The sequence below is a fragment of the Pogona vitticeps genome, chromosome 4, assembly GCF_051106095.1.
Source record: "Pogona vitticeps strain Pit_001003342236 chromosome 4, PviZW2.1, whole genome shotgun sequence".
Taxonomy (NCBI): Eukaryota; Metazoa; Chordata; class Lepidosauria; order Squamata; family Agamidae; genus Pogona; species Pogona vitticeps.
Genome location: NC_135786.1, coordinates 100809195 through 100836281, shown reverse-complemented (window position 1 = coordinate 100836281; position 27087 = coordinate 100809195). Strand labels below are relative to the sequence as shown.

Sequence of the window (27087 nt, the reverse complement as noted above, 5' to 3'; positions counted from 1 at the left end):
CCATTCAAAAACATTGGAGGGAGCAAGAGATTCATACACAGCTATAAGCTATAGATCAGCTCCAAAAGGGAAATAATGTCTAAGATAAAGCCTGCCCACCTGTCATTTCACCCTAGCCCAGCCTGCATTTGCACAAATGAGCAATGAATAATTCATTTCAATTAACAACATTATAAGCCTTCGCTTCAGTAGATTTGTCATCAAACATAGATTAAAATGGCAATTGCTATCAAGTGGTATGTTTTATTCCATGCACCTAATAGACATTTCTGTCTCTTCCTTTCTAAATTCACTTTACATGTTCATAGCAAGCTATTTCTAACTGATTACTAAATCGTGTATTCAAATATTTATTATCAAGCCATCAAGTATTAAACACTTCAAAATTATTCTGACTAAAGGAAACAAATAAGCTACTTGTTTAACATTTTATGCATTTCTTAATGAGTGTATGCTACCGATTGTCAGCAGCTCTCATGTAACTTTACTGAAAGGAGCTGATAAACCAAGACACGGTATGCCTTTCTCCTCAAACTGTGGGATCATCAAACAATTCTTACAACAATGACAAATCACTTAGGGATATAATGTCTACACAAGCAAACGTTTTTCCCATATGTAAACAGCCCTACAAACTATGTAATATGGCACAGGACTAAAATTCTTTTGGGAAAAGCCAGCAGTATTTTGGTATGCTACAATGTTCATTAGTTTATACACGCATGGAGATTGCTACTTCCCTTTAGGTAGTATAATACAAAGAGATGCTTATGTGATGACCAGGGAATAAGGCCATACCATAGGAGTTGGGGTGGGGAGTCCATCGGCCCTCACCAGAAGATAATAGGGATGTGAACATCACTGTGTCTTGCTGTAGCGAACAGCCCTGCCCTCACTTGTCTGTCACAGCTGAACAGTGGAGAAGGAGCCAATGTGAGGACGGAAGGCGGAGCCAAGGGGGGAGGGGGCTGGATATAAAGGCTGGTGTATGGAGTATGAGGAGAGATTCTGGTAGTGAGAGACAGTGTGAAACTTAAAAGTGAACTAAGAGTGAGTTAGAGATCTGTAAGAATGGTGAATGGAATAGAGAGTTAAAAGAGGTTTAAAATTATAGCAGTTCTGATTCAAATACTAGTGATTATCAGTCTGTGATTTACCTATTGAATATTAATCACATATTAACTTCCTTGATCTAATAAATGAGTTAAGTTTTAAAACTACACATGTCTCCATGATTAAATGGTATTAAAGTAGTAATACCTGGTGGCAGCGAAGAAAAAAGAAGAGCGAGAACCTCGTGAAGACCTGGGGGGATAGAGGCTTCAGAGGAAATCACCACACTTGCATTTCTCTGAACCCCACCTCTGTCCTTGCTTTGTATGACAGTGCAAGGCTATTTCTTCTCTCATACTGAAGTACATGCACACTTTCTTAGAATCTGAGTTCTGTACTTTATCAAATTACACACTTCCTTCATTGATTAAAGGGTATTTGTGAGCATTTTTTCTATGCTATACATTTCAGCTGTCCGCATTTTCATAAGCACACACAGTTTTGTGCATGCCTTACTTCTATATAATGCCATACTTTTTCTATAACTCTATACTTCAAATTCCCAAAATGGGATACAGTTTTCCTCACAATATGTTTCTGTAAATCTGAAGAGTCCACTTCTCTTCTGACCACTGAATCCAACAAAATTGTTTTTCGTCCCTACTGAATTGTCAATGTGTTGGCCATCTGGATATTTCTGCATCATCTGCCACAAGGAGGACCCTACATGGGAGAAGCAGCTAGTGTGTAGGTTTCTATGTGATGTAGTTTTTGAATGACTGGAAGTCACATGTGTGAAAGCTCATGTGACATGGGCTCAAAGAACAGACAATAACATTCTTGATATCAGAGGCAGGGCTGTTGATCACACAGAGGTAATAATACCACACCAGGCCTAGCCAATCCAAGCATCTCCTTACTTCCTGCCAATTATAGAAGATGATGTTGCCTTCAACATTCATTTGGTAAGTGCAGCCTTACTTGATCAGGTAAAAGTACCTCCCAAGTCGGAAGCAACTGAGCGAACCAGCCAGTGGGAGCCATTCCACACACAACAGACCAATATATAATAACTCCATTAGGTTTGTCTTCACTTAAAAGATTTAAGAGCATTCATCGGTTAACAAATTCACAAGCACAGCTTCAGGGCATCATCACATTTCTACAATGCTGAGTTTATTGTGCACGGTGTTGCAACAAGTGTCAGACAGTGTATGAAAACATCTTATGTGGCTACATTTTTGCTGATCTGGGTCACAAAAAAAAGGAGAACTACCCAAACCAGCTCTTTTTCTATGCTCATGAAAAAAAAATCCTTCAAACTGATATATGCCCAAATAAGCCATAGTCAGGTCTTTTTAAAAAGAGAGGTGTATTTGAAAACGACACAAATTTAATTAAAAACATAAAGTCATATTAGGGATTATTGTTCATAACACTGGTTAAAGAAACTACATAGGCACATTACCTGGATTCTCTAGTGATTTGTAACATTAATTCCTAAGGGTAACATTAATTCCCTGGTAACTTCCAGATCAAAAGAAACAATATATAAAAGAAATAATACTCAATGGCTGACACCTTTTCTAAGATGCCGAAGCAAGATAAAATAGGTGCTGTGTAGTTAAATCAGAATTTTCACCATGGGGTCATTGAGTTCCTCAATAGTTCAGGCGCACTGCGTTTCATGTCTCCCCAATTTACCTTAATTGGGATTGAACTGATATCAGTGAAATCCTCAACCTTGTGAGAATAATGCTTAAGGGGGAAAGGATGTGATTTGAAACACCGCTCAACAATAGACCTCTCTGCCATACATGGAACTGAAGTCACATAGGTTACAGGGCAAGTGTTTTACATACTCTATGCACTTCTGAGGACATCACATTCTTATGTAGCAGCTAAAATAATTATGAAAGCCAGGGTGGTGTGGTAGATGGAGTAATGGACTAAGTGTTAGATCAGGCTTGAAGTCCCTGTTTGTCCATGGAAATTCATTGGCAGTGATGAAATCACACCTTAAATATTCCACATACCTTGAAAAACCCATTCAGATCAGTGTAAGTTGGATGTGACTTGATAGCACATAACAAACAAAACAGCTGCTATTGTGTTGTGACTATGAGAACTGACCTGGTAAATGCTGGACATAATTTCCCCTCAGCCAAACACTTAATTATTGAGCAGCTTTAGACTTACTGCTATTTCTTAGTTTTGGCTACTGTCGAAGCAGTTGTGCAAGCCAATCCACCTAATGGTGTACAGACAAATGGATTCTATGGAACTGGGTTACATTTCATTGGGCAATGACTGGAAACCATTTGTATCAAGTGAAACGAGCAGGCAAAGCAGGAAATAATTCCAAGAATGCCCATTTCTCCCGTTTCCACAGAAAGCTACTTCCTCTTCTAGGATGGGCTCTGTAGGTATATTCTGGTCAGGTGGTTCACAATGTCAGAAGTGAGGATTCTGGAAAGCTCCCTACAGGGCAAGCTTCACATTTAGGCCAGATGGGCTCACTGAGAGAAGCTGAGTAATCTGGCCATGACTGATGCTTCATAAAATTGGACAGACAAATCTCTGGTTTAAGCCTAGCTTCCATGGAAGAAGCCTGTTAAGAAGTTATAGCACATTGTGGGAAGATGTACTCCTTCAGATGCTTTGGTACTGAAATGTCCATCATCCTGCATCATTGTGTTGGCTACTGCTATTGGCGCTAATGGCTACCAGGGCCACAGAAGGCTCAGTGGACATTGGAATCTACATCTCCTGGTCCCAGTTTGATACCCTTAACACAGCCAACAATAGTTCTTGACATGGATTTGTCTTCGTAACTCTCCCAAAGCAGTTTCTTAGATCTTACATGAACCAATAAGAACAATAAGTACAACTTGGATCTTGGTAAAGTAAGACTGAAGGTGTACTGATTTTCTACCAGAATGATCACTACAACATTGGGCTCTTTCTATAGACAACTGCTTCCACTGAGCAAGGATGCCCTGGCCTGTATAGAAGATGAAATTTCAAGCTGCATTAGAACAGGGTGACCACCAAGGATAACTTTTCTACATGAAAATGTTAGTCACAGGTACAACCTGCACCCCACCACACACAGAGAACTGATTGTAATGCACAACTTGCAGGAGTCCCAGTGCACCTCCATTTTTCTCCTGTTGTTAATTTTCTCACTTGAAAGGAGACAAATGCTCCCCTCCATTGCCCCTCAATAACACCAATCTCTCTGGTTCTCTCTTTATTAACTTGGTGTATGCTGCATGTCCCACTCTTTATCCTAATGGCTTAGACTCAGCTGCCACAGGGATTTATCTCAAGTATGTGCTTTGCATGCTCATGGAAGTCATCTCCAAGGAATCTTTATGGTACATTAGAGAGATGTTGCTGCTGTTGCTGGTCTTGTAATTTTCTCCACGACAATAATAAATTTCCCTGAGAAATAAATGATGGAACCATGAAAAGGAGTCTGTATTATAAAGGTACCTGGGATGGAACAATAGAGAAGTGAATAGAAGGTTTCTAGTTAGCCCAGGCGGAGTTTGAAGCCCTTAAATTTATGCTGATTTCAAGGTTGCTACATATTAAAATATACAGTATAGGAAGTTTCCACATTTGAGAAGTGGGGGGGGGGGGGAAGCCAGCTCAGATTTTAGCCCATCCAGGTCTGTTTGTGATCCTTTGGCAGCTTCCTTTGAAACCATAGGACTGACATTACACTAATCTGACTTGTTTTTCAGAGGGGGTGTAACTTAATTTCAGCAACAGGCATTGACTAACTAAAAATATAAACATGAACAAAAGCAAAAGAATATGTTTAAAATCAACAGAAAATGACATAATATGTGTTAAGCCCCTCCTCCATCCCACTGCCATTGTACATATAACTGTTGTTGTTGTTTAGTCGTTTAGTCATGTCCGACTCTTTGTGACCCCATGGACCAGAGCACGCCAGGCCCTCCTGTCTTCCACTGCCTACTGGAGTTGGGTTAAATTTATATTGGTTGCTTTGATGACACTGTCCAACCATCTCATCCTCTGTCGTCCCTTTCTCCTCCTGCCTTCACACTTTCCCAACATCAGCGTCTTTTCCAGGAAGTCTTCTCTTCTCATGAGATGGCCAAAGTACTGGAGCTTCAGCTTCAGGATCTGTCCTTCCAGTGAGCACTCAGGATTGATTTCCTTTAGAATGGATAGATTTGTTCTCCTTGCAGTCCAGGGGACTCTCAAGAGCCTCCTCCAAGACCACAATTCAAAAGCATCAGTTCTTCGACGGTCAGCTTTCTTTATGGTCCAGCTCTCACTTCCGTACATCACTACAGGGAAAACCATAGCTTTGACTATTCGGACTTTTGTTGGCAAGGTGATGTCTCTGCTTTTTAAGATGCTGTCGAGGTTTGTCATCACTTTCCTCCCAAGAAGCAGGCATCTTTTAATTTATATATATAACTACCTGTATGTAAATGTCCAGTAGATCCATATGGCAGTAGGCACCTCTCTTTGTATTTACCCAATTTTCCACCTCTCTTTGTATTTATCCAATTATCCAAGCTGCAAGGTAGGCTTAAGATATTTTGCTGCCTGAGGCCAAGTACAGAATGTAACTTCTTCCTTTTTAATGTACAAAAGCTGGCTGGACTGGCAGTTGATTCTTTCTTCCAAACAGAAGGTGGGGCAGTGCCCTGCACCACACTAGAAAGCAGAAGGCTAGCTTAGAGCGCAAAGGGTGGGCCACTTGGCAGATGACACTGTTCTCCAATGTCTTGCTGCCACATCCAAGCATCTGCTTCCTGATGTGACTGTCTCACTTTCTCATATAGCAGGCCTGGCCCTTTTGTACAGGAATGTGGGACTGTCAGGACAGATACTGTATAAACAGCATCCAACACAGTGTTACTGTTTAGTAGCTCCCAAAGCTCTAGGGTAGGTTCCTTAATCTGATCTCCCTCTAGCTGATTTCTACCTTCATCTAGTCCTATTTCTTTGGTGTAATACCAGCCAACCAATCAACCAACTAAGCAGCCACCAGCACCAAACAAACACAGTAAAAATATCCCAAATTCTAAATGGTCAATGCTACACAATACTGCACTCACTAAGATCACAATGTTTAGTTCACTACATTGAGTTGTACCAAGTAGACCAGATGAGTGCATGGGTGTGTCACCCTGGGTTGGTGCTACTGTGCCATCTACCTCCACAAGCAGTTTCATAGTACCTTTGTCTTAATTATTCAAGAGCAGTGAAAGAATGTGGGAAATAATATGGGTTTGGGGTACACTGATTTGATCATATGATGCAATGGGAAATATAATTTTACACAGTGTCCTACACTCCCAATCTGTATTTTTTCCTCAGATTCTTTCACTTTGGTTCAAATTGTATGATCCGAAATCCTGGAGCTGACACTGGAAAGTACACTTTGGTACACTATGGTAGATTTGGGGTGTATCCTAACTATGGAAGATGAAATGGGATTGACATGTGTCCTACATGATGAAGAAAAATGCGCATGATGATCACACACAACCCATAACCATTGAGAAGTACTTACAACCAAAGCACAAATGGAAACATATTTGCATAAATTACACAGCACCAGATAAATAAGTACATCAAATCAAAATTGGTTCCTGCTAATAGATAATTGGATATATTTTGTTCCATGAAATGTTTGTTCTGAATATCTCACTACTCCAGAGATATCCACTGCAAACCTATGAACGTTGACCAATCCTAATTGGGTAATTGCATTTTACCTACCTGGAAGTCCATTCTTGTTTTTTGGCTGGCTATCTTGTAATACAAAAACACTGTGATCATCAAGAACCTGGTCAAGCAGAACACTAGCATATAGGTAACATTTCCCATTGTCTTTACCATAGTTATGACATGGAGAGCTTTCTTTGGTTTCTGTCTCCTCTGCCTGCCTCCTCTCCCTCACTCAAACTGCTTTCCCCTTTCTTTTCCAGCACTTGTCACGGTAACCATTATGCCTACACTGAAGTTAACAGCAACTGCAGTTACTGAGTAACATTTACAAACGTGCTTTCAAGCATTATTTTCAAAACTGTTTAATGCTAACCATAATTTGCATGAATTTTTGTGCAGACAGAATTAATGCTGATTAAGGTGAAGAGGCTGGGAAACGTGACATCTGCATTGGGCTGTGTCTTGGTGGGTAACTTTTGGCTGATGGTAACTTTTCCAAAATACTCCAGTTTCAACAGTGAACAAGCACAACTATGTTACCTAGAAAAGAAAGATTGCTGATACAGATTTGCTTCATAGCTTTCACCCCAATGTTTTCATATTTCATTCTTGGTGTTGGGTTCATATGGACTGAAAATAATGCACAGTGAGCCAGTACAACCACAGCATGGTTTTACAGAGACAAAGCTAAAATTATGGATTCAAATTTCCAGTGCCCAGGAAAGAGCAGTGCAAGCTTTTTTTAAAAAGGCATATGCATAACTCAGTATCATCTTTAAGCTTTTCAGTATGCATCAAGAAACCTGGCCATTGGTGGTATACCTTGCCATAATTTAATTTATTATCGCTGGTGAGGCATAGATGTGAGTTATTTTCATTAAAGGTTTCTCCAAGCATGAGCTGAAAAGGATGGAGAAAGCAGTATGCAGCATATTGAAACAAATGGATCACACCACCAATTGGCTGCCTTCGTTTGAAGGATCTCATTAAGCTTCAAGCACATTGGAGTGTTGAAAGCTTGTAGAAAGGGTGCTCTTTTTGAAAGTGGCACTCACATACCAACATGAAGAAGTACAGGCAGCAAGTGGTAGAGGGAGGAGGGAGGGGTGAAGTAGGGAAATTACTTACATTGACAACCCTGGTTGTGCCAGTAATATCCCCGCAGACACTTATCACACTTAGGCCCTGTTGTTCCCTGCTTACACTCACAAATTCCTTTTTCATTACAGCGATCACGGACTGAGCCAATATGGCTACAATTACATTCTGCAGAAACAAGACAAGATGTATGAACTCAGGATAGGGAAGAAGAAGGTAAATCATTCATCACTGAACTATAACTATTAAGGAAGATCACCTAAAGATGACAGAAAAGGAAGGACTGCTTGAAAGTCTGCTTGTTAATCGAGTAACATGAAATAATTAATATAATATCAATCAGATTAATATTAATAGGGATATTAATTAAAAATTAATACACATTAATATTAGTCATTACTATATTATATTGATTATATTTCACAGCTGAGCCATGCCACTGATCTAAGATGTGGCACTACCAAAACAGAATGCCACAACATCCATCATCATCATCATCATCATCATCATCATCATCATCATCATCATCATCATCATCATCATCATCATCATCATCATCATCATCATCATCACTACTACTACTATTGCTATTACCTTTTAAAAAAAGAGAATAGCAAAGAAGAAGAGAGATATCATATATGGGTAGAATTCTGGAAGTGGGTTGCATTTTGTAATCTGGAATTAAATGTAGGTCTGAAAATGCAGGAAATGAGTGGAGATAAAGCAAAGGATGAAGTAATCAAAGCCTTCACAAGCAACTGTGGCAGAGCTTCCAATTCATGTTTTTAGATCTAGTAAACCATTTCTGAGTACTCTATACCTTGAAAACCCTGGAATGGCTTACTCTGGATCTGACTTGACTTGACAGCATGTAGTGATTATTAATGAATATCAGAAAAGCTTGGTATTTCAAGTAACATCAATAAGCTCTCAATTAAAATATCTTAAATTATTAAAATAGGCGTGTAAGACTCTGTACTTGATGCATCCTGCTGCATATTTTCTAAATGGACTCAAAATGCACACTAATTTCCAAGATGATCCCACTTTATGTTTGCGACCATTATCTTAATATATTCATGGCATTTTAGCAGTTGGAGTTTACAGGTTTTATTTCTTTGGGAGATAATAAGGCATTTTTAAAGTTATCCCATTTCATACAAGGCGAGAATGCACAGGGGGATCAGAGTCTCCCAGAACCATCCTTTACAGTGATTTGGACTTGAGCCTACCATTCTCATTTCATGTCAGAGATAAGAATATAGAGGTTGGTAAATGGTGCAACAAGGATATTTTGAAACTATGTTTTTTTAAAAAATATAAATAAGGTGCATTTTTAATATACTTGACCAATTATACTGAATTGACTTTCTCCCTGCCTTCTTTTTAGTCTCACAATTTCTTGGACAGCTTCGTGCAGGAAGGTGGGCCATTTGATAATTCCAAGTGAGGTCTTCAGTGACACTTCTTAATGCAGGGTGCTGGCATAGTCCTCATAGATGGCAACTATATTCTATATTCTATCTAGCCAGAGGCTGTTGAGGAACCTAACCTGGCCACAGCTGAAAACTGCTAGCTCTAACCCAAAATTGTCGTGCAGATAATTTTTTAATTTGGTGTGTCTCTCTGTTTTTAATGTAGGCTGGGATTGCCAAAAATGCTATGCTGTTGTTTACTTCTGAACATTATTTTCCTGCCTTGTTTATCTTTCTCTTAAAACGGGTCCTTCTTTGAGGACCTGGTTTTGATTGTAGATGCACATGCGCAGATGGAATGTTTGACTTTAGGTTGAAAGTACGGTCTCCCATACCCTCATGTCTCTTGTTATCAAATGAAAAATACTGCAAGCATTCCTTTTGAATCTGGACAGCATGCTGGGTGAACAGCTCTGTTTTTCTTCTAATCATCCCATCTGCAATTGTCTCCTGGAATTTCATTAAGAATCAATGAGATCAGAAAATGATAAAACAGGAGGAGAAAACTTGAAAATATATTAACATTGCAAATAGAAAAAAAGAGGCAGAATTTTAGGAGCAGGTGGGAAACTTAAGGGGGAAATGGTATGAATAGCAAATATCACACCTGTAACTCAGGTTTTCAAATCTTACAGATGTCCTCCAAAGAAAAGAGAAAGTTACAGTTCTATGTCTTACCTAACACTAAGTCCTATTGACTTTAGCAGAACTTTCATCCGAGTGGGCAATTATAGGAATACACATTAAGTCCTAATGGAGATAGGCTTGCCCAAATGTACACAGTAATTGTCCTTGTCATCACCACCATCATCATCAGGTTTTCAAAGACAAATGAATGTATTTCATATCAGATGTTACGTGTGGAGAAAAACTTGTTATAAAGATAGCATATGACTGGCATTTTAAGAAAACATCAGAATTCATGTCCTCCCTAAAGTCAACTATAGTTTGGCATTGCCTTTTAATAACATTTCACTAGCTATAATGCATTCCAATAAAGTAAGGTGAGCATGTGCCAAACAAATATTAAGGATTAGACATGCTATCCATGTAGGTAAAGGTAAAGGTTCCCCTTGACAATTTTTGTCCAGTCGTGTCCGACTCTAGGGGGCGGCGCTCATCCCGCTCTTCAAGCCATAGAGCCAGCGTTTGTCCAAAGACAATCTTTCCGTGGTCACATGGCCAGTGTGATTTAGACACGGAATGCTGTTTACCTTCCCACCGAGGTGGTCTCTATTTATCTACTCGCATTTGCATGCTTTTGAACCGCCAGGTTGGCGGGAGCTGGGACAAGCGACGGGTGCTCATTCCGTTGCGTGGATTCGATCTTATGACTGCCGGATCTTCTGACCCTGCAGCACAGGCTTCTGCGGTTTAGCCCACAGCGCCACCACGTCCCTTCTTATCCATGTAGACTGAAGTTGAAATCCTGTTGCGCGGTTACACAAATAATTTTACATGTGAATTGCCTAACATTCAGAAATCTCTAATGCACACCAAGTCACACAACTTGGTATATATTAGATCATGTCTACAGAGATCTTGTAACTTACAGCAATTTGCTTCCAAAAGTTACACTATTTGTGTAAGTGCTCCAAGAGATTTCAGCTAGTATTTCTAAATTGCAAGCAAAGGCAGAAGAAGGTCTGGTTTTACAGGCTTTCCAGTATGGCACAATAAATATATCTATACAAAAGGCTCCTTAGAGTTTCCTGTTTATAAAGATAACTCCTGGCATGATTCATGGTTCTCGCCTTGCAATCACCTTTCCCTGGCAGGGAATGGGTAATTCTGTTGTATCTTTTGATCATTCAATCAGCCTGGATGTAGAGAAAGTGCTGCTAAATGTTCAGATGGGGTTGCCTGCTGTGCCTGAACATTAGTCACTAGACTGAATTTTACTTCTTTTAATTAGAAGGCATAACCAGAACAGTCATCGAAGAAGAAAGACAGGCGGATATGTTGTACAGAGATTCTTTACTCTTTCAGAATATTTCCTAGAATTTAAAGGGAAAAGTGCCACCACTTAAAATCCGGGGGCTTAAAAAATGCATTCCCAAACTGTCCAGTGTTTGAATAATTTTGGAATACAGTATACTACTATGCAGAACAAGGACCTCATGTAAACCATTTTGGAAATTAGTGGAAGCCTGTGCTGTGACAGTAGAGTGAATTGATGGGATGTTACCCAATAAACATGATTTCAAAATGCTGGGTTAAAAGATGTACTCAACTTGATTATACATGTGGGATGGCTTATCTGCATGAAAACCACTTCTGGCATATTGGAAAAGTAGCAAATCAGGAAACAAAGGTTCCAGACTAGCTCTTTGCCTGAAATGCTCATTTCCTACTTGCAAGTACGTTTCTTTTTAACAGTGAGAGATAGTGTTCAAGCAAGGATGTCAAGATTCACAGTCTAGAGCACAGGTTCACAACCTGTGGGTCATGACCCCCAAGCAGATCACAAAGTGTTTTGTGGGAGATCATCATGTTATTTTTAGTTGCAATTATTTTTATAGAAATTTCACCACAAAGGTTTTTAACACTTAATTATTTCAATTGATTGACAAAACATATGTGCCAATCTTGTCACAGAGTCATGGCTGCTGCTGGACCAATGCGTGCCTTCTATTTCTATTCTTAGTGTGTTTCTTTACCCCATTAAAAATGCCTTTTTATGCAAATGTGGTAGTGGTGGGTCGCAGGTTACCTGGCTATTATAAAAGAGTGTCATGACTCAAAAAAGATTGGGAAACACCGGTCTCGAGAGTTTATAGTCTGAGCAGTGTGGTTGCACATGATTATTCCAAATCTGTTGATTGGTTCTTAATTTTTCTTCCCTGGGACAAGAAAGCAAAAACAGAGTAAGCCAAGCATATGCTTGGGTATTTCCCTATATTCTGGAAATGTTTCAGGGAGTAATGCATACAACCAGCTTCTCAACCACTGCTGTACATTCTGCTTCTGCTGCTCACACCTGTGATGAAAAGGAGCCTCAGCCAGCAAAAAGCTTTCCCTCAAGGATAGTTTCACATCTTGCTTTTGTCACTTCCTCAGTTACCTACTTGTCTGACAAAATGTTAGCATGAACTGGTGGAAAGCAGTGAGGCACATGAAATAATTCTTCCACTGAGGATAGGACAATGTGTGACTGTGATGTTGGGTGGGTGAGTGGGATGCTGCTATCTATTTCTATGAAAAGCCTGTGCACATGGAGGAGTAGGGCCACAGCTGCCTTCCTGCAGACGAAACCGGAAGCAGACGTGGGCTATAAGGCTGCTGTCATGGGTGGGTCCAGGGGAAGCTGATCACTTCAGTTTTATGAAGGCAGTGAATCAATGCCTGGTTTTACTGGGGATGAGGTTCAGCACCTTTGATAATTTCTATAAAGTTCAGATTAAAGCACAAATTCACTGCCCCTGAGAAACAGGAGTTACCAGCATCCAATGGGGAGGTCATGGTATTGGACTGAGCAGGTAGGGCACCTCCATCCTAAATTCTAGGTGACACTCCCCACTCATTAATCATGAGTTGTCTATGGCTGCAATGAATGGCATGTATTTATAGATCAGGGCAAACATGATTAATACATACAGAGGGAGTGTACTAAATTGTAAAAATATTTGAAGAAAATCTGTCAGCACTGATTTTAATATTGTCTTATTTCATGGCTCCATGAACTCTAGAGCGCCCAGCAGCCTCTATAATGAAATCTCCAGCCTCATGCATCGTATGTTGCTTTCTTGTAATTTCAATGGACAAAATCCTCTTGTGTAAATTGTGCCACCAGGAGCAGATCACTACTAATTAAAGAATCTTGTCTTTGATACCTCATTGCTTAAATGCATTTGCATTTGAATTGGTGGCTTTCTGCAGGACCCAGAACTGAAGTCCCTCCCCCCTTTGATTTGGGGTTATGTTTGAAGCCACCCAACTCATGTGCAATGAGTTTGTATTTAAGCAGTGAAAAACAAAAGAAGCTTTTAAACCAAAACGTTAATGAGGAAGGAGTCACATAATGCATACATTAACTCAGTTGGCTGAAAATTAGGGAGGGATAAATCCCTTTCTAGCCATTGACACCTAAAAATTGCCTTTGATGCTTGAACTGCAGAAAAAAAGTCAAGTGCTCCTTTTGTGTGACTAACATACCTAAGTTTGGGAGGAAGACAGAGGCCATGATTTCCAGATAGATTTGAGCTGTGGAGTCTATCAATTGGACACTGCCAGGAATACAGAAGGCACCAACCTGAAAACGTCAGTAAAGGCTATATTTTTCATCCCAAAGGAAAACTCTAGTCCTGGATTTGATGTTAGATACAGAGTAAATCCAGTGAAATCAACAGGAATTTAGTAATAGATAATTAACTTCTAATGATTTCAAAGAATCTGTTCTAAGTATGGCTAAGTCCAGCTCTAATCCTCTTTCCCCAAAGGGTTCAAAATCAGTTAAACTATATTCATATTAATGTGTCTACATTAGTAAGTTTAAGCCTGACCCTCTGTATCTAATTCCTTACAAACTACCTTAGTTTTACAGCTGAGGGAGTGATCTACAGTGTCAAAAGGAATCCATCATAATCTTTCCTGGGCAGATGACTACCATCCTGATTCACTGAGCTGCTGAATTCATGGAGTTCCCCCCTCTTCCTGTCAAAGAGCTAGTTTTTAGTATCTATATTTCTTTACTTCTTCTGCCAAAAGGAATGAATCTAATGGATCTCTAGAGCCAGGCCCATATCTTTGATATCAGAAAGACAATGTTCCTTGCTTGCATCAAACAGGAATGATCAAATGAGTGTTTGGTTTAAAAAAAAACACACACTTCTCTTTGGCATATGTGTTAATTGTTCTGATCTGGCCAATATGAATGGCTGTCTTGCCACATGTCTTAATGTAGACTGTATTTGCACAGCATAATTAAACTCAAAGGAATCAAACTTTTGATTTTACTTAGCACCAACTGACATCAAAAAGATAATGAGCAACCCATGGTGTGTGCATGAGAGGCTCCTGATGATGTATTTATGAAAGAAAATGTTTGAAAAGTTATGCACTGGACAACAAACTAGGTATTAGTGGATACCTCCCCCCACTGCCAAATTATTTGAAATTGTCAATTAATATTGCTCCATTGTGTTTCTAAGTTGCTACAACCATGTACCACTCTACAAGCAATATAAGGCATTGTGCTAGATAAGATGTGGCTCTAGTCTAGGTATTATATATAGGCAATACATGCAAAGACCTTAGCTGTGCAATTTAAAAAACCCTACAACACTAAACTTTTTCTGCAGCCCAAACTTTTAGAGACAATTTGATAGTTTCTGAGTAGAGTGAAGCTATATTTTTAATGTACTATATGATTTATTTACTTAAACATTTATGAATTGCCTTTTTGCCTGAAAGGGTTCCCAAGGCAATATACAACTCAAATATAGTAAAGTTTACTTTGTGAAATGCACAATGTTGCTTTCCAAACAATACTTGAAGACAATGCTCGAAGATGGGTAATTTACATCTCTTCGTATGTGGTGGAAGGAACTCCCATCTTTTCACTAATACAGCCAACAATTAGAGATGATGGGAGTTAGATTGTACCCACAATTGAAAGGTTGCATTTTCACCACCTCAGCTTTTGTATCATCAAATTTAGTACAGTCTCCAGGATTCAACAAAGGCATTATCCAACCCAGACTTTTGTTTTAAAAATCTGGATCACATGGTTACTTTGTGTGTTTTCTTAAATTTCACTTAGCTAATAGCATTCTGTTTCAAGAGAAGGATTGGCAAGCATGTACCAGGTAGACTTTAAGTGTAAAGATTCTTGGCTCAGCAAAGAACTAGAATAGATGATTGATGATGAGGATTTAATGGATATGTATGTGAGTTCTGTAGAACCTGTGACACTCTACCCCTTCCCCTAGGTATGGCAGTCTACTATGGAACATATGTCAGAATATTAACAGCACCAATAATGGTATACTTTCATCTGCTCTGTAGGAGAGATGAACAATTTCTGGAAATTTAAAACCACTAGGGCAAAATGGGATTTCCCAGGGGGAAAAAACAAAACAAAACAGAAATTTGGGAGAAAGGGAAAAATGTAGTATTTCTTTTTTTAAAAAATGCTGTGTACAGAATTAAAGATATTTTGTTACTTTGGAACATAAAATGTAATGGCAGAATTTTTATATTCAATATAAAAGGATACTTTATTCAGTCATTAATTTCAAAGTGATTGTTAAATGCTTGAAATATCTGCTGCAACTGGCACTACAAGCTGTTGAACTATATGAAATACAGCATATTTTAGTTTTTGCCATTTTCTGGGTAGTAGGCAAAAGAATAAAAATGAAATCAGAGAACAAAACAGCATTCTCTTATGTAAATTACACTGGCATAAGGGAAACTGTGTAAACTGCAAGTGATAGATTGCCATTTATTAGAGCCTCGTGGCGCAGTAGTTAAACTGCTGTACTGCAGCCAAAACTGTGCTCATGACCTGGGGTTCAATCCCAGGTAGCCAGCTCAAGATTGACTCAGCCTTCTGTCCTTCCAAGGTTAGTAAAATGAGTACCCAGATCGCAAGGGGAGGGGAATGTGTAGCCTGCACAATTAACTTGTAAACTGCCTAGAGAATGCTTGAAGCACCATTGGGCGGTATATAAGCAGCATGCTTTGCTTTGCATGCTTTTAATTAAAGAGTTCCTTGCTTTTATTCCTTGTTCTATAAACTTAATGTCATTGTGTATGAGTTGGGTAGCTTGGTGCAATGACCCAGAATCAAGGCAGGGACTCTTTCATCATCAGCAGTCTAATATATGCAAGAATTCAAAAGGGATACAATCTTTTGGCCACCCAACTTACATGCAATGAGCTGAAGTTCAAGCAATGAAGAATCAAGATAGGAAACTCTTTAATTAGCACCAATCTGTCACTGCCATTGATGCCACTCTTCTTACATTGGGATAACATGCAAAAAGAAGATTTTGACCTATATGTTTTGAATTCTCATCTATGGCATCCAGCAGAAACAGAAAGGACTCATTAAAAAGCAAAAAGCTGACAAAAATTAGGAGTCCCCTAACTTCCTTTTGAATGCTAGTTTAAAGATTTGAAACTTGTTCCAAACAGCGCCCCTCTCTCTTTTTGGGCTCTCACTATCAGGATCAGCAGTTTTTGCTCCTGAATTTCTGAAAACAGAAGCCAGAATCCTACTGGTGTCTACGTAAGTGTTGTGCAACTTGCTTCAGCTAATCGAGGTGAACTGACAAGATGCCAGGGTGCATCTGCCATGGGGTTGGTCTCAATCCCAACTACACTATTTAGATATGCCCCAGCATGTTGTCAGTTAATCACAACTAGCTGTGGCAAGTTAGGCAAATCTTAGGGAAACACCAGTAAGATTCTCTCCATAGACTATGACAAACTTCTCTATCCTTTTGCATGCCAGTCCATTTGTTGATTTGGTGTGTTGCCCAATACCGGCCGATTTTATTCTTATGCTTCTAAAAGACAGTGACTTCCGAGGTAGGTGAGAAGCAAGAGGAGCAAGGCTGCATTGTGCAAAAATCCTGCCTCCTTGCTTCAGGGAGAAGGTCAAATGCCTTATTTGGCAACATTGGAAAGTTTCTTTAAAAAAAGAGAGAGCAAGTCCTTTGAAATCATTCTTGCAAGTAATGGCCAAATACTTGGACATAATTTGTTTAAAATTATATTCAACATTTTAAATTACAGTCCTTCAAAAACCATTTTCTCCATTTTGCTTCCAGTTCACATAAAGCAAAGCAAAAAACAGCCCTGGGAAGAAATGGGAATAAAGACTCTTTGCTCCCTCCAACATTCCCCCCCCCATTTCTTCCCACTAGCCCTTCATACTGCTCTGCCAATGTCAGCTGCAAAGAACAAGCGGGGTGTTTCACAGACCACAAAGCAGGGCTGATAGGCTGAATGTGGTTTGGAGATCTACATGTGGGCAGGCTGGCCCTCAGGGTTACTTCAGGATGGATTCTGACCCTGATGAATCTTTTGTTAAGGACACTAAACTCTATGCTGAATGCACAAGTGTCCATTTGGACATTTGTGTACAGTAATAAGTCACATTAAACTGACAGCAAAAAAGATATGCATGCGTATGAAATTGTGTGCATGTGGGAGCACACAAATTAAATTTTGTTCATGAGTAAACAGGCAATCCAAAAACTTGTGTGGACTCTTCTCATGGGAGGATAAACATCTTCAGTGTGAATGAAAGGATCCCTCATGTGAGAGATAAAATAGATCACACTGAAGATAATAACCTTCTAAGCGCGAACCAGACTGCTCAAAATCCCCCTATATGGACAGGCTCATGGTCTCCTAGATGAGAATGATATTTATTCAAGATATTCTTTGGAATTCCCGTTGCCCTTTAGTTGGACTAGACTCCATGGTTTCCAGATTTTACAAAAGTCTGATATTTGTGGTTTGTTGATACCAATGTAAACCACAGAATCTATTGTGTGTTGAGCTCCTTGAACAAATGGGTTGCTTGTACAAAAGCTACTTTAATAGGAAAAGGTGGGACATGACTGGAAATTTTTACATTTCACTTCAGAGGTTTATATACTGTATATGAGTGGGAGAGAGATATTCATTGTTAGAATATCTTATTTATTTATGTTTAGGAGCTCACTGTTATGTTTGATAGTTTCCTATGGTCAATAAGATTTTGATTTTCCATATTATGATCCAGTCTGAAATTCCTTAATAAGGGGGTAAACATTAAGGAGTACTTTACTCTTGATGGGTGTTAACAAACTAATCACTACCTCTTATTTGTCATCTGATTAGATTGCCCTGATCTCTCATTAATTTGAGGGCCTCTGGCCCAACATGTATTTAATTTTCTGGCATTATTCTTATAATATATGCACTGAATTAAATCACAGATAAGTGCAGCGATGTGTGAATCATCAATTTGGTTATACAAAACATTCAGTGGAACTTCACAGTGGTGCTTCCAGAGCTGTATAAGCAGGATATCTACTGTTTTTATCTTTGTCTTGGCATTCACATGATTTCCTAGGAATAACAGTACTTGAACAATTAATATCAGAATTAATGCAATCAACAAGTATATATATTTATATAGTCCTTAGCCAGGGCAATCATAGCCACAGGTCATTCTTTTTCAATTATTCAAACTTGAGGATCATGATTCAAAAGAGACACATGTAAGGTGCACAGATCTCCTCCATGGACAAAGCTCCTTTTGGCTCAGTTGCTAAGAAGAAGGAAAATGGCGGAAATGGCCTGCTTATGTACTAGACCGTCTGAAAAAAGGCAGAGAAGGAAATGCCAGAATTAGAATGAAACTGACCTATGCATACATTTTCATCGTCCAGCTTTGCAGAAGCATTTCTGTAGTAGCCCAGCCTGCACAACTCACAGTGCTGCCCTCTAGTGTTGTGTTTACAGCTCACGCAAATGAATGTACTGAGCACATCGATGTAACTGCACCGGTTGGAGTGGCCGAAGCATTCACAGTCTTGCAAGGAAGAACAAAAATGTACACAAAGGGTATTCTGTAGCAGAGTCATAGCAATTCACATGCTCTTTTTCCCCTCTAAATATGAAGCATGAACAGATTATGAATGAGAAGCAGCACAGCATGTCTAGTAACGTTACGGCAGCATACATGGACAACAACAGATGTTTGACTGCTATGAAGGTGGTGTCTCTTTTCAGGCAGGTTAAAACAGTTAGACATCCATCACATAGCACTGAGGGTAGCTTTATAGTCAAGAGGTCTTATGGAACAGAAGCATGTGCAGTTGTAAACCTTTCATTGGTTTGCAGGTATGTGTCCAGTTGTACATTTCACAGAGTGCAGTGGGGCTCTCCTTTCAAAACAAATCCAGATGCACTCACTAGACACTGAAAATTTTTCCTGGACAATGTCATGTGTTTTATGTCCACCATGATGGGGCATATTTTGGATGAGATATTCCACTTCCCAAAACAATAAGGGCATGTTAATTGGCCCAGTTTTATGAGATGAGGCTCAGGAGGCTTCTTGGGCCAGAGTGCCTTCCGCTAACCATTTTTAGCAATGAACCCCTTCTAGATGAGAGACAGCAGGATCACAAGCCATCCACAGTTCACCTTAGATTCCTACCATGGCTGGGGTTATGTTCAATTCATGCTGTGTAAATGAGTACTTGTGCAAGCAAATCTATCTGCATTGCTAACCAGCCATCATGGTGCTCTGCTTCCTTCTGTCAGGGAAGTAGTCACATGTCCACCAGCATGTGCAACTGCACAATGGAAGGGAAGCAAAGAGGGGAAAAACACTGCCTGCCTGCCCCTATCACCCCTCGCCCCAGTTTTCCCCCACTAAAATTTTGGCCATTGAGTTTTATGTGGGGCTACCTTTGAAGAGTTTCTGGAAATCTTAGATAATTCAAACTATATACCATCTAGAATACTAATTTGGACCAGGCATTCAGTTTGTATCTTGTCCACACTTAAATAGTTGCACTGGATCTGTGCATCAAGTTATTCGTTATGGATACCATCTCCTTAGAAGTTGAATCATGTTACGTGCTCCAAATCCTTCATTCTGGTACACTTTTGTGTCTGAGAATCCATACTTGCAAATGGAGCCCATGTCTACTGCCCAATGAGCAATAACAAAGCAAAGAAAACTAATTGACTATGGGAGATATGCAAAGCTCATGCAGTGATGATCAGACAACTACTGGAATTACTTATAATACACAGTTTGACCTCCACTTTATTTTGAGCCTTAATTCAACTCATAGCAGCCGTATAAAATAAGAGCCATATAATACTTGGGAAAAAGGTACCTGAAAGATCACTACCATTAAGACAATCATTAGAAAGGTGGGTGAAAATGGGAATATGTACAGACCTTGAGAGAATTGTTTGGTACCTACTACAGTGTTTTGAGAGAACAGATGAGCTTCTTTTAATTTTTTTTCTGGCGCTAAATAGTTTTTTTTCATTCCTGTTGATTTTGGTTTTATAATGTTTTCATCCAATGATGTTTCTTAAATTTGTGTTTTCTATCTTTATTGGTTCTATTCCATTCTTAAAATATGGTTTATTATTGCCCTAGAGCAAAGAAGTAGTAGGATTTTTTTAAAAAAAGTTTTAAATAATGAACAAATGTGGGATATGATTTAGGATGTTCTTTAGTACAGTGGTCCCCAACCTTGGGCCTCCAGATGTTTTTAGACTACAACTCCCGGAAGCCTTCACCACCACCTCTGCTGGCCAGGATTTCTGGGAGTTGAAGTCCAAGAACATCTGGAGACCCAAGGTTGGGGACCACTGCTTTAGTACATAAGGTTCCCATCACATGTCCACACTGGCTGTTCTCACAAAATTTCCCATAATAAATAAGGTGCATCAATCAAGAGTAAATTCACTGAAAAGACCTGTTATATTCAGTTAACGCTTTATATACATGCAGCTATCTGGGTTAGACAATTTTAATCTTGGAGTACCTTGGGGATGCTTTCCTTCAACAAACCAAGTTCCTGATGCTTGAAAGTAAACTTACAACTTGGGAATTGGCTTAGCTATGGTGGGCTATGGTGAAATCAAAGATTATGGATGCAATTAATCAGAGAAGCATGGTCAACCGCTAGCAGGGTAAGGCATTCAAATAATAGTTTTATCATCTCTTGCTAACCAACACACCCCCAAAAAACCTGCAGATAACTGCCTATGTATATTTAAATGAAATGTGCAGGAAACAATATGATCCTGGATGCTCTGTAAATTCATAGTTTGAGCCATGAGTCTCAGATAATATTTGTTGTTTAGTCGTTAAGTCGTGTCTGACTCTTTGTGACCCCATAGACCAGAGCACGCCAGTCCCTCCCATCTTCCACTGCCTCCCGGAGTTTGGTCAAATTCATGTTGGTAGCTTCAATGACACTGTCCAACCATCTCGTCCTCTGTTGTCCCCTTCTCCTCTTGCCTTCACATTTTCCCAACATCAGGGTCTTTTCCAGGGAGTCTTCTCTTCTCATGAGATGGCCAAAGTATTGAAGCCTCAGCTTCAGGATCTGTCTTTCCAGTGAGTCCTCAGGGTTGATTTACTTCAGAATAGATACATTTGATTTCCTTGCAGTCAAGGGGACTCTCAAGATTCTCCTCCAGCACCATAATTCAAAAGTATCAGTTCTTTGGCAGTCAGCATTCTTCATGGTCCAGCTCTCGCTTCCATACATTACTACTGGAAAAACCATAGATTTGACTATGTGGACCTTTGTCGGCAAAGTGAGGTCTCTGCTTTTTAAGATGCTGTCTAGGTTTGTCATTGCTTTCCTCCCAAGAAGCAGGCGTCTTTTAATTTCATGGCTGCTCTCGCCATCTGCAGTCATCATGGAGCCCAAGAAAGTAAAATCTGTCATTGCCTCCATATCTTCCCCTTCTATTTGCCAGGAGGTGATGGGACCAGTGGCCATGATCTTAGTTTTTCTGATGTTGAGCTTCAGGCTATTTTTTGTGCTCTCCTCTTTCACCCTCATTAAGAGGTTCTTTAATTCCTCCTCACTTTCTGCCATCAGAGTGGTATCATCTGCATATCGGAGGTTGTTGATATTTCTTCCGGCAATCTTGATTCTGGCTTGGGATACATCCAGTCCAGCCTTTCACATGATGTATTCTGCATATAAGTTAAATAAGCAGGGAGACAATACACAGCCTTGTCATACTCCTTTCCCAATTTTGAACCAATCAGTTGTTCCATAGCCAGTTCTAACTGTTGCTTCCTTTCCCACATATAGATTTGTCAGGAGATAGACGTAAGGTGGTCAGGCACTCCCATTTCTTTAAGAACTTGCCATAGATTGCTGTGGTCCACACTGTCAAAGGTTTTTGCATAATCAATGAACCTGAAGTAGATGTTTTTCTGGAAACCTCTGGCTTTCTGCATAATCCAGCGCATGTTAGCAATTTGGTCTCTAGTTCCTCTGCCCCTTCGAAATCAAGCTTGTACTTCTGGGAGTTTTTGGTCCACATACTGCTGAAGCCTGCCTTGGAGGATTTTGAACATAACCTTGCTAGCGTGGGAAATGAGTGCAATTGTACGGTAGTTGGGGCATTTCTTTGGCACTGCCCTTCTTTGGGATTGGGATGAAGTCTGATCTTTTGCAATCTTCTGGCCACTGCTGAGTTTTCCAAACTTGTTGGCATATTGAGTGTAGCACCTTAACAGTGTCCTCTTTTAAGATTTTGAATATTTCAACTGGAATGTCATCACCTCCACTGGCCTTGTTGTTAGCCATGCTAAGGCCCACTTGACTTCACTCTCCAGGATGTCTGGCTCAAGGTTAGCAACCACACTACAGGGTACCTGGCTTGTCTGGAACATCCAGATCTTTCTGGTATAATTCCTCTGTGTATTCTTGCCACCTCTTCTTGATGTCTTCTGCTTCTGTGAGGTCCCTGCCATTTTTGTCCTTTATCTTGTCCATCTTTGCACAAAATGTTCCTTTAATATCTCCAATTTTCTTGAACAGATCTCTGGTTTTTCCCTTTCTATTATTTTCCTCTATTTCTTTGCAGTGTTCATTTAAGAAGGTCCTCTTGTCTCTCCTTGCTATTCTTTGTAAGTCTGCATTCAATTTTCTGTAACTTTCCCTATCTCCCTTGCATTTTGTTTCCCTTCTCTTCTCTGCTATTTGTAAGGCCTCGTTGGACAGCCACTTTGCTTTCTTGCATTTCCTTTTCTTTAAGATGGTTTTTGTTGCTGCCCCCTGTACAATGTTATGAGCATCCATCTATAGTTCTTCAGGCACTCTGTCCACTAAATCTAGTTCCTTAAATCTGTTCTTCACTTCCACTGTTTATTGAGATAATACTTACCTGGAAGGAAAGTGAGAATTCCTTACATTCCACACCATTCTGAGAGATTATAGTTACAGAAAGCAAATTTGGATGGAGACCACATCAGATGAATTCTTCCCTCATTTAATTGCTGCCAAGGCTCAGATGGCCTCATCTGAATGTAAAGAAATCACACACAAAATGTATACCCCCAGAATGGTATGGGAATAAGCTCAAGAGAGGCTCTACATATTAGATAAATGTGTACAGCTGACATCTTATGTCTAGTATATTAAACCCTTTCTTTAGCATTCTCTCCTTCCTTATATAAGTTCAGGATTGGGAAAACCTCATATTTATTCCTGCCTGTTATTTAAAATTTATTCTCACTTAAATTAAATCTCAGATTTTGTCTCAGGGATGGAAAGATGGGCCCATCAAATATTGTTGGACTGCCGTTCCCCTCAGCCCCAACCAGTGCACTCAATGGTGAAGGATGATGGGGGCTGGAGTCTAAAAGTATTTGCAGGAAGACCCTTTAGCTTCATATAATTAGATAAAACCAGATGATTTTATCGGTTTATACCCCCAATACACAGAAAACCATTGGTACCTGCCTTGCATTAAGGAAGAATTAACAATTCACACAGTTTATTCCATGAAATGGCCACCATAGACCACGTATCAGCTACTGAAGTTTCATGTCATGTGTTCAACTTGTACACCAATCATGGTAAGCCCATCAAGCCATGAGCTCATCACTGGTTAGCAACTGCCTGTTCTGTGCAAATGATGACGATGACAAATACTCTTGAAAATGGCCTACTGATAACAGCTATTCTCAGATCCATCAAGATGAAGCACCTGGAGAGAGGGGAAGGGAACAGAATGCAAGGCAGCTCCTCCCACCCCAAACTGCATTAGGTTGGCACTCCATAGAAAAATAAAGTCATTTTCATCAATTATTTAATTTCTTAATTGAAGCTTTATGAGTAAGAGGCACACTCCCTTTCCTTCCTTCTAGTTATGCCTTTGATCATCTGCTGTGCTGAATTTTTTAAAAAAATACATTTGCCTGTTAGCTGTTCAATAGCTGCTGGCCAAGTTCTTCTGGACACTGAAGTAATGCAAATAATACAGGAGGAGATTGAAGAGTTTTCAATGACAGCCTTCCACTTTGCTTTTACAATCATAAGAGAGTACATTAACAGTGCAGTTAAAGAGGAAAAAAACCCTCCACACAATGGATTATAATATATGAAGTCAAATACTAATTAACGGCATGATCTTTCAAAAGCCAAAGCTGCTTGGTAAATTATAGTACTCAATGTATCTTGGCCTGCTAGGTGACTCTGACTTTTCAAGTGCACAGCTCTAACTGTGATGAAAATACGGCATATCACTCGTCCATTTATTTCCACTTCAGGATGGTAGTACTTTTTCCGCTTTATCTGAAAAGATTCTTCCACAAGGGAGTCAAAGGATTCACGGTGGGTGAGGAAACTGCTGAATCAGGCCAATATGGAAATGTTTGCACATTGGGTTGACCATATTCCATTCAACTCACCCAAAGTGGGATGTCTCCTAAGAGAAACTGGCAGTGTCATCTTTGGAGATCATCCACATCAAGACATTTATACTCTTTTGTTTTAATGGCAAACTATATGGTGCATGCATGTATTTGACACAGCATGTAACAAGTACTTGCAAAGTCTCTTTTTTTCACTATTGCCTGGGTTTCACCATGCCCAGAATCTCCACTGAGGCTTCTTTTTGACTGAGCAAGATTTCCCAATTTTCTGTGAAAACAAGACCCTGGTCTTATCTTCCTCTTAAAATATTTTTTTTTTCCTTTTTGCCCATTACTTAGAACAGGAAACCACAATGTTGTAAGCATTTTAATGCCCTTTCCAGAGCAATGACAGTCTGTGCAGGAATTGTAACAATCCTATGCACCTTAGTGCTCCTGCAAAGCAATGATAAATCCTATACAGCTTGGTGTTTCTTCTGCCCTTCTCAGATGAATCTTGTGCAGAAAAGATGAATCTTGTGCAGGAAGGATGACAGTCTGGGCATGAAATGGAACTTAAGAATTTCTTCCAGGGAAAAAAGACCACAATAAGTTCTGTGAAATCCCACGAGTCTTCCTATGACACTTATCAGGCAGAGAAACCTTTCTATGGGGGCTGGGGAGAGTGATATTTTCATCAGCTCCTCCCTGAGGGTGAGATGCTGTGAGACTCACATCCCTAGTTTGACACAGCCTCTCAGTCTATGGCATGCAGACATTGTAGGCTCCTCTTCCTTTTGAGCCATGATCCATAAGGGAAAGACAAACTCGTCCTCTTGAAGCTGCTATCTGCCTCATAAACAAAGCTACCATTAGGGGCAAATAAAAAAATGGAGGGAGGCTCGTTAGTCTCCTGCCCCAATTCTACCCTCCCTCCGGGCAGATATTTTTCAAATAAAGACAAGGCATGTGAAATGCACACAACACAACACACACCACACACCACACACCACACACACACACACACACACACACACAGAATATATTCTCACATTTAGCCCTATCCAGTGTGATCTGAGGCAACTGCAGCTCTTTTCCCTCTTCTCTGTCTTGTTTTCCTTTGACTTGCCTTGGTGGGTGAGACTCTATGTGACCACACAGCTGGTCTAGGAGGGAACAGGTAGGGGGAGCTGTTGCTGCCTCTTCTCCTGTTGTTTCAAGAGGTTTAAATTAAAAAGCGTAAGATCTAGGTTGCAAGATGACATCTTGGACAGACTATGCCTTCAATCTAGTACTCCTGGGCATGGTCACTAATTTGACATTACAAACAGAACATTCTGATGGCCTACTCTGTTCCTAATTACCACAGACTCTGTGTGAAATCCAAAGCTAACATTACAAGGTGCTAATAAGAACTACAAGCAGAAAAACCACTACATTTGCCATAGCATACAGAGGAAGAACACCAACTTTCTGTACATGCAGGACATTCAGCTTATTCACACATATTTGGACTATACCAAGCCTTCCTATTTATGTACTGGATGAGGGCCAATAAAGAGAGACAAGATGGAAGTCCTCCTAACAGAAGATCAAGTACCTAAATGGATAGCATTGAACTAGTTCTGGAACTGATTGCACTATTTCTTAAAGGATAAATGACACATGTTTTTTTTGGTTCATTTGTTGCAGCAAAGGTTCCCACAGTAGCTCTACAGCTACTGTACTTTATCTGGAACAGAATTTCTGAACCTTTAAGAAACCCCCCACCCAAATAAATGACAGGTGAGTAGGTGTTATCCCTTCCCTCACTGCAATGCTGTGTTGGAGGAAGTTATACCTGTGGAACAGCTATTAGGTCCCAGAGCCCTTAAAGGTCACAATACATGGTCCAAGATAGAATACAGAAAAGCTGTTTATGATCCAAAAGAAATCCAGAACATACACCTAGGCTGTCATTGCCCCCACACCCATGGAGTCTGCATTTTGCTATACAGTGCAATGGAATGCAGTTTAAGGATTTCCTGTCATTCTGGCACGATTCATGCTAAGCCCACACTAAATCCTGTTGGGCAAATGCAAAAGCCATATTACAAATCATTTCCACTGCTTTGCCAACTAGCAACAATCTGTTTCATAATTTTAAATTAGGAGGTAATTAAAAGATGTTCTTTAAAAATAAAAAAGAGGTAGTATATTTTCAACATCCAGAATATCCTTATAGAGGCATCATACGTGACAAACACCACATGAAATTCTACAACCTCCGCTCATGTGAGAAAAAGGTACAAAAATGTAAATTCATAAACAGGGAAGAAAATGACATATAGATATGCTACTATTGGGACTATGTCATCAAAATAATGAGCATATTGG

At 39.8% G+C, this 27087-nt stretch overlaps 1 protein-coding gene across 9 annotated transcripts in view; it reads right to left on the bottom strand.

The window, feature by feature from the left end:
• Window positions 1-27087, bottom strand: part of NTNG1 (netrin G1) — a 314667-nt gene that overhangs the window by 23440 nt on the left and 264140 nt on the right. For 3 of the 9 annotated variants that reach the window (XM_078391824.1, XM_020784655.3, XM_020784657.3), the window contains one exon: window positions 7906-8043. The exons of 3 other annotated variants lie outside the window; for them this stretch is intronic. In XM_078391824.1, coding sequence (XP_078247950.1) covers window positions 7906-8043 — 138 coding nt within the window. Of the gene's footprint in view, window positions 1-7905; window positions 8044-18717; window positions 18886-27087 lie in introns of all 9 variants that reach the window. 3 more of the 9 variants (XM_020784653.3, XM_078391823.1, XM_020784656.3) reach the window with 2 other exon arrangements.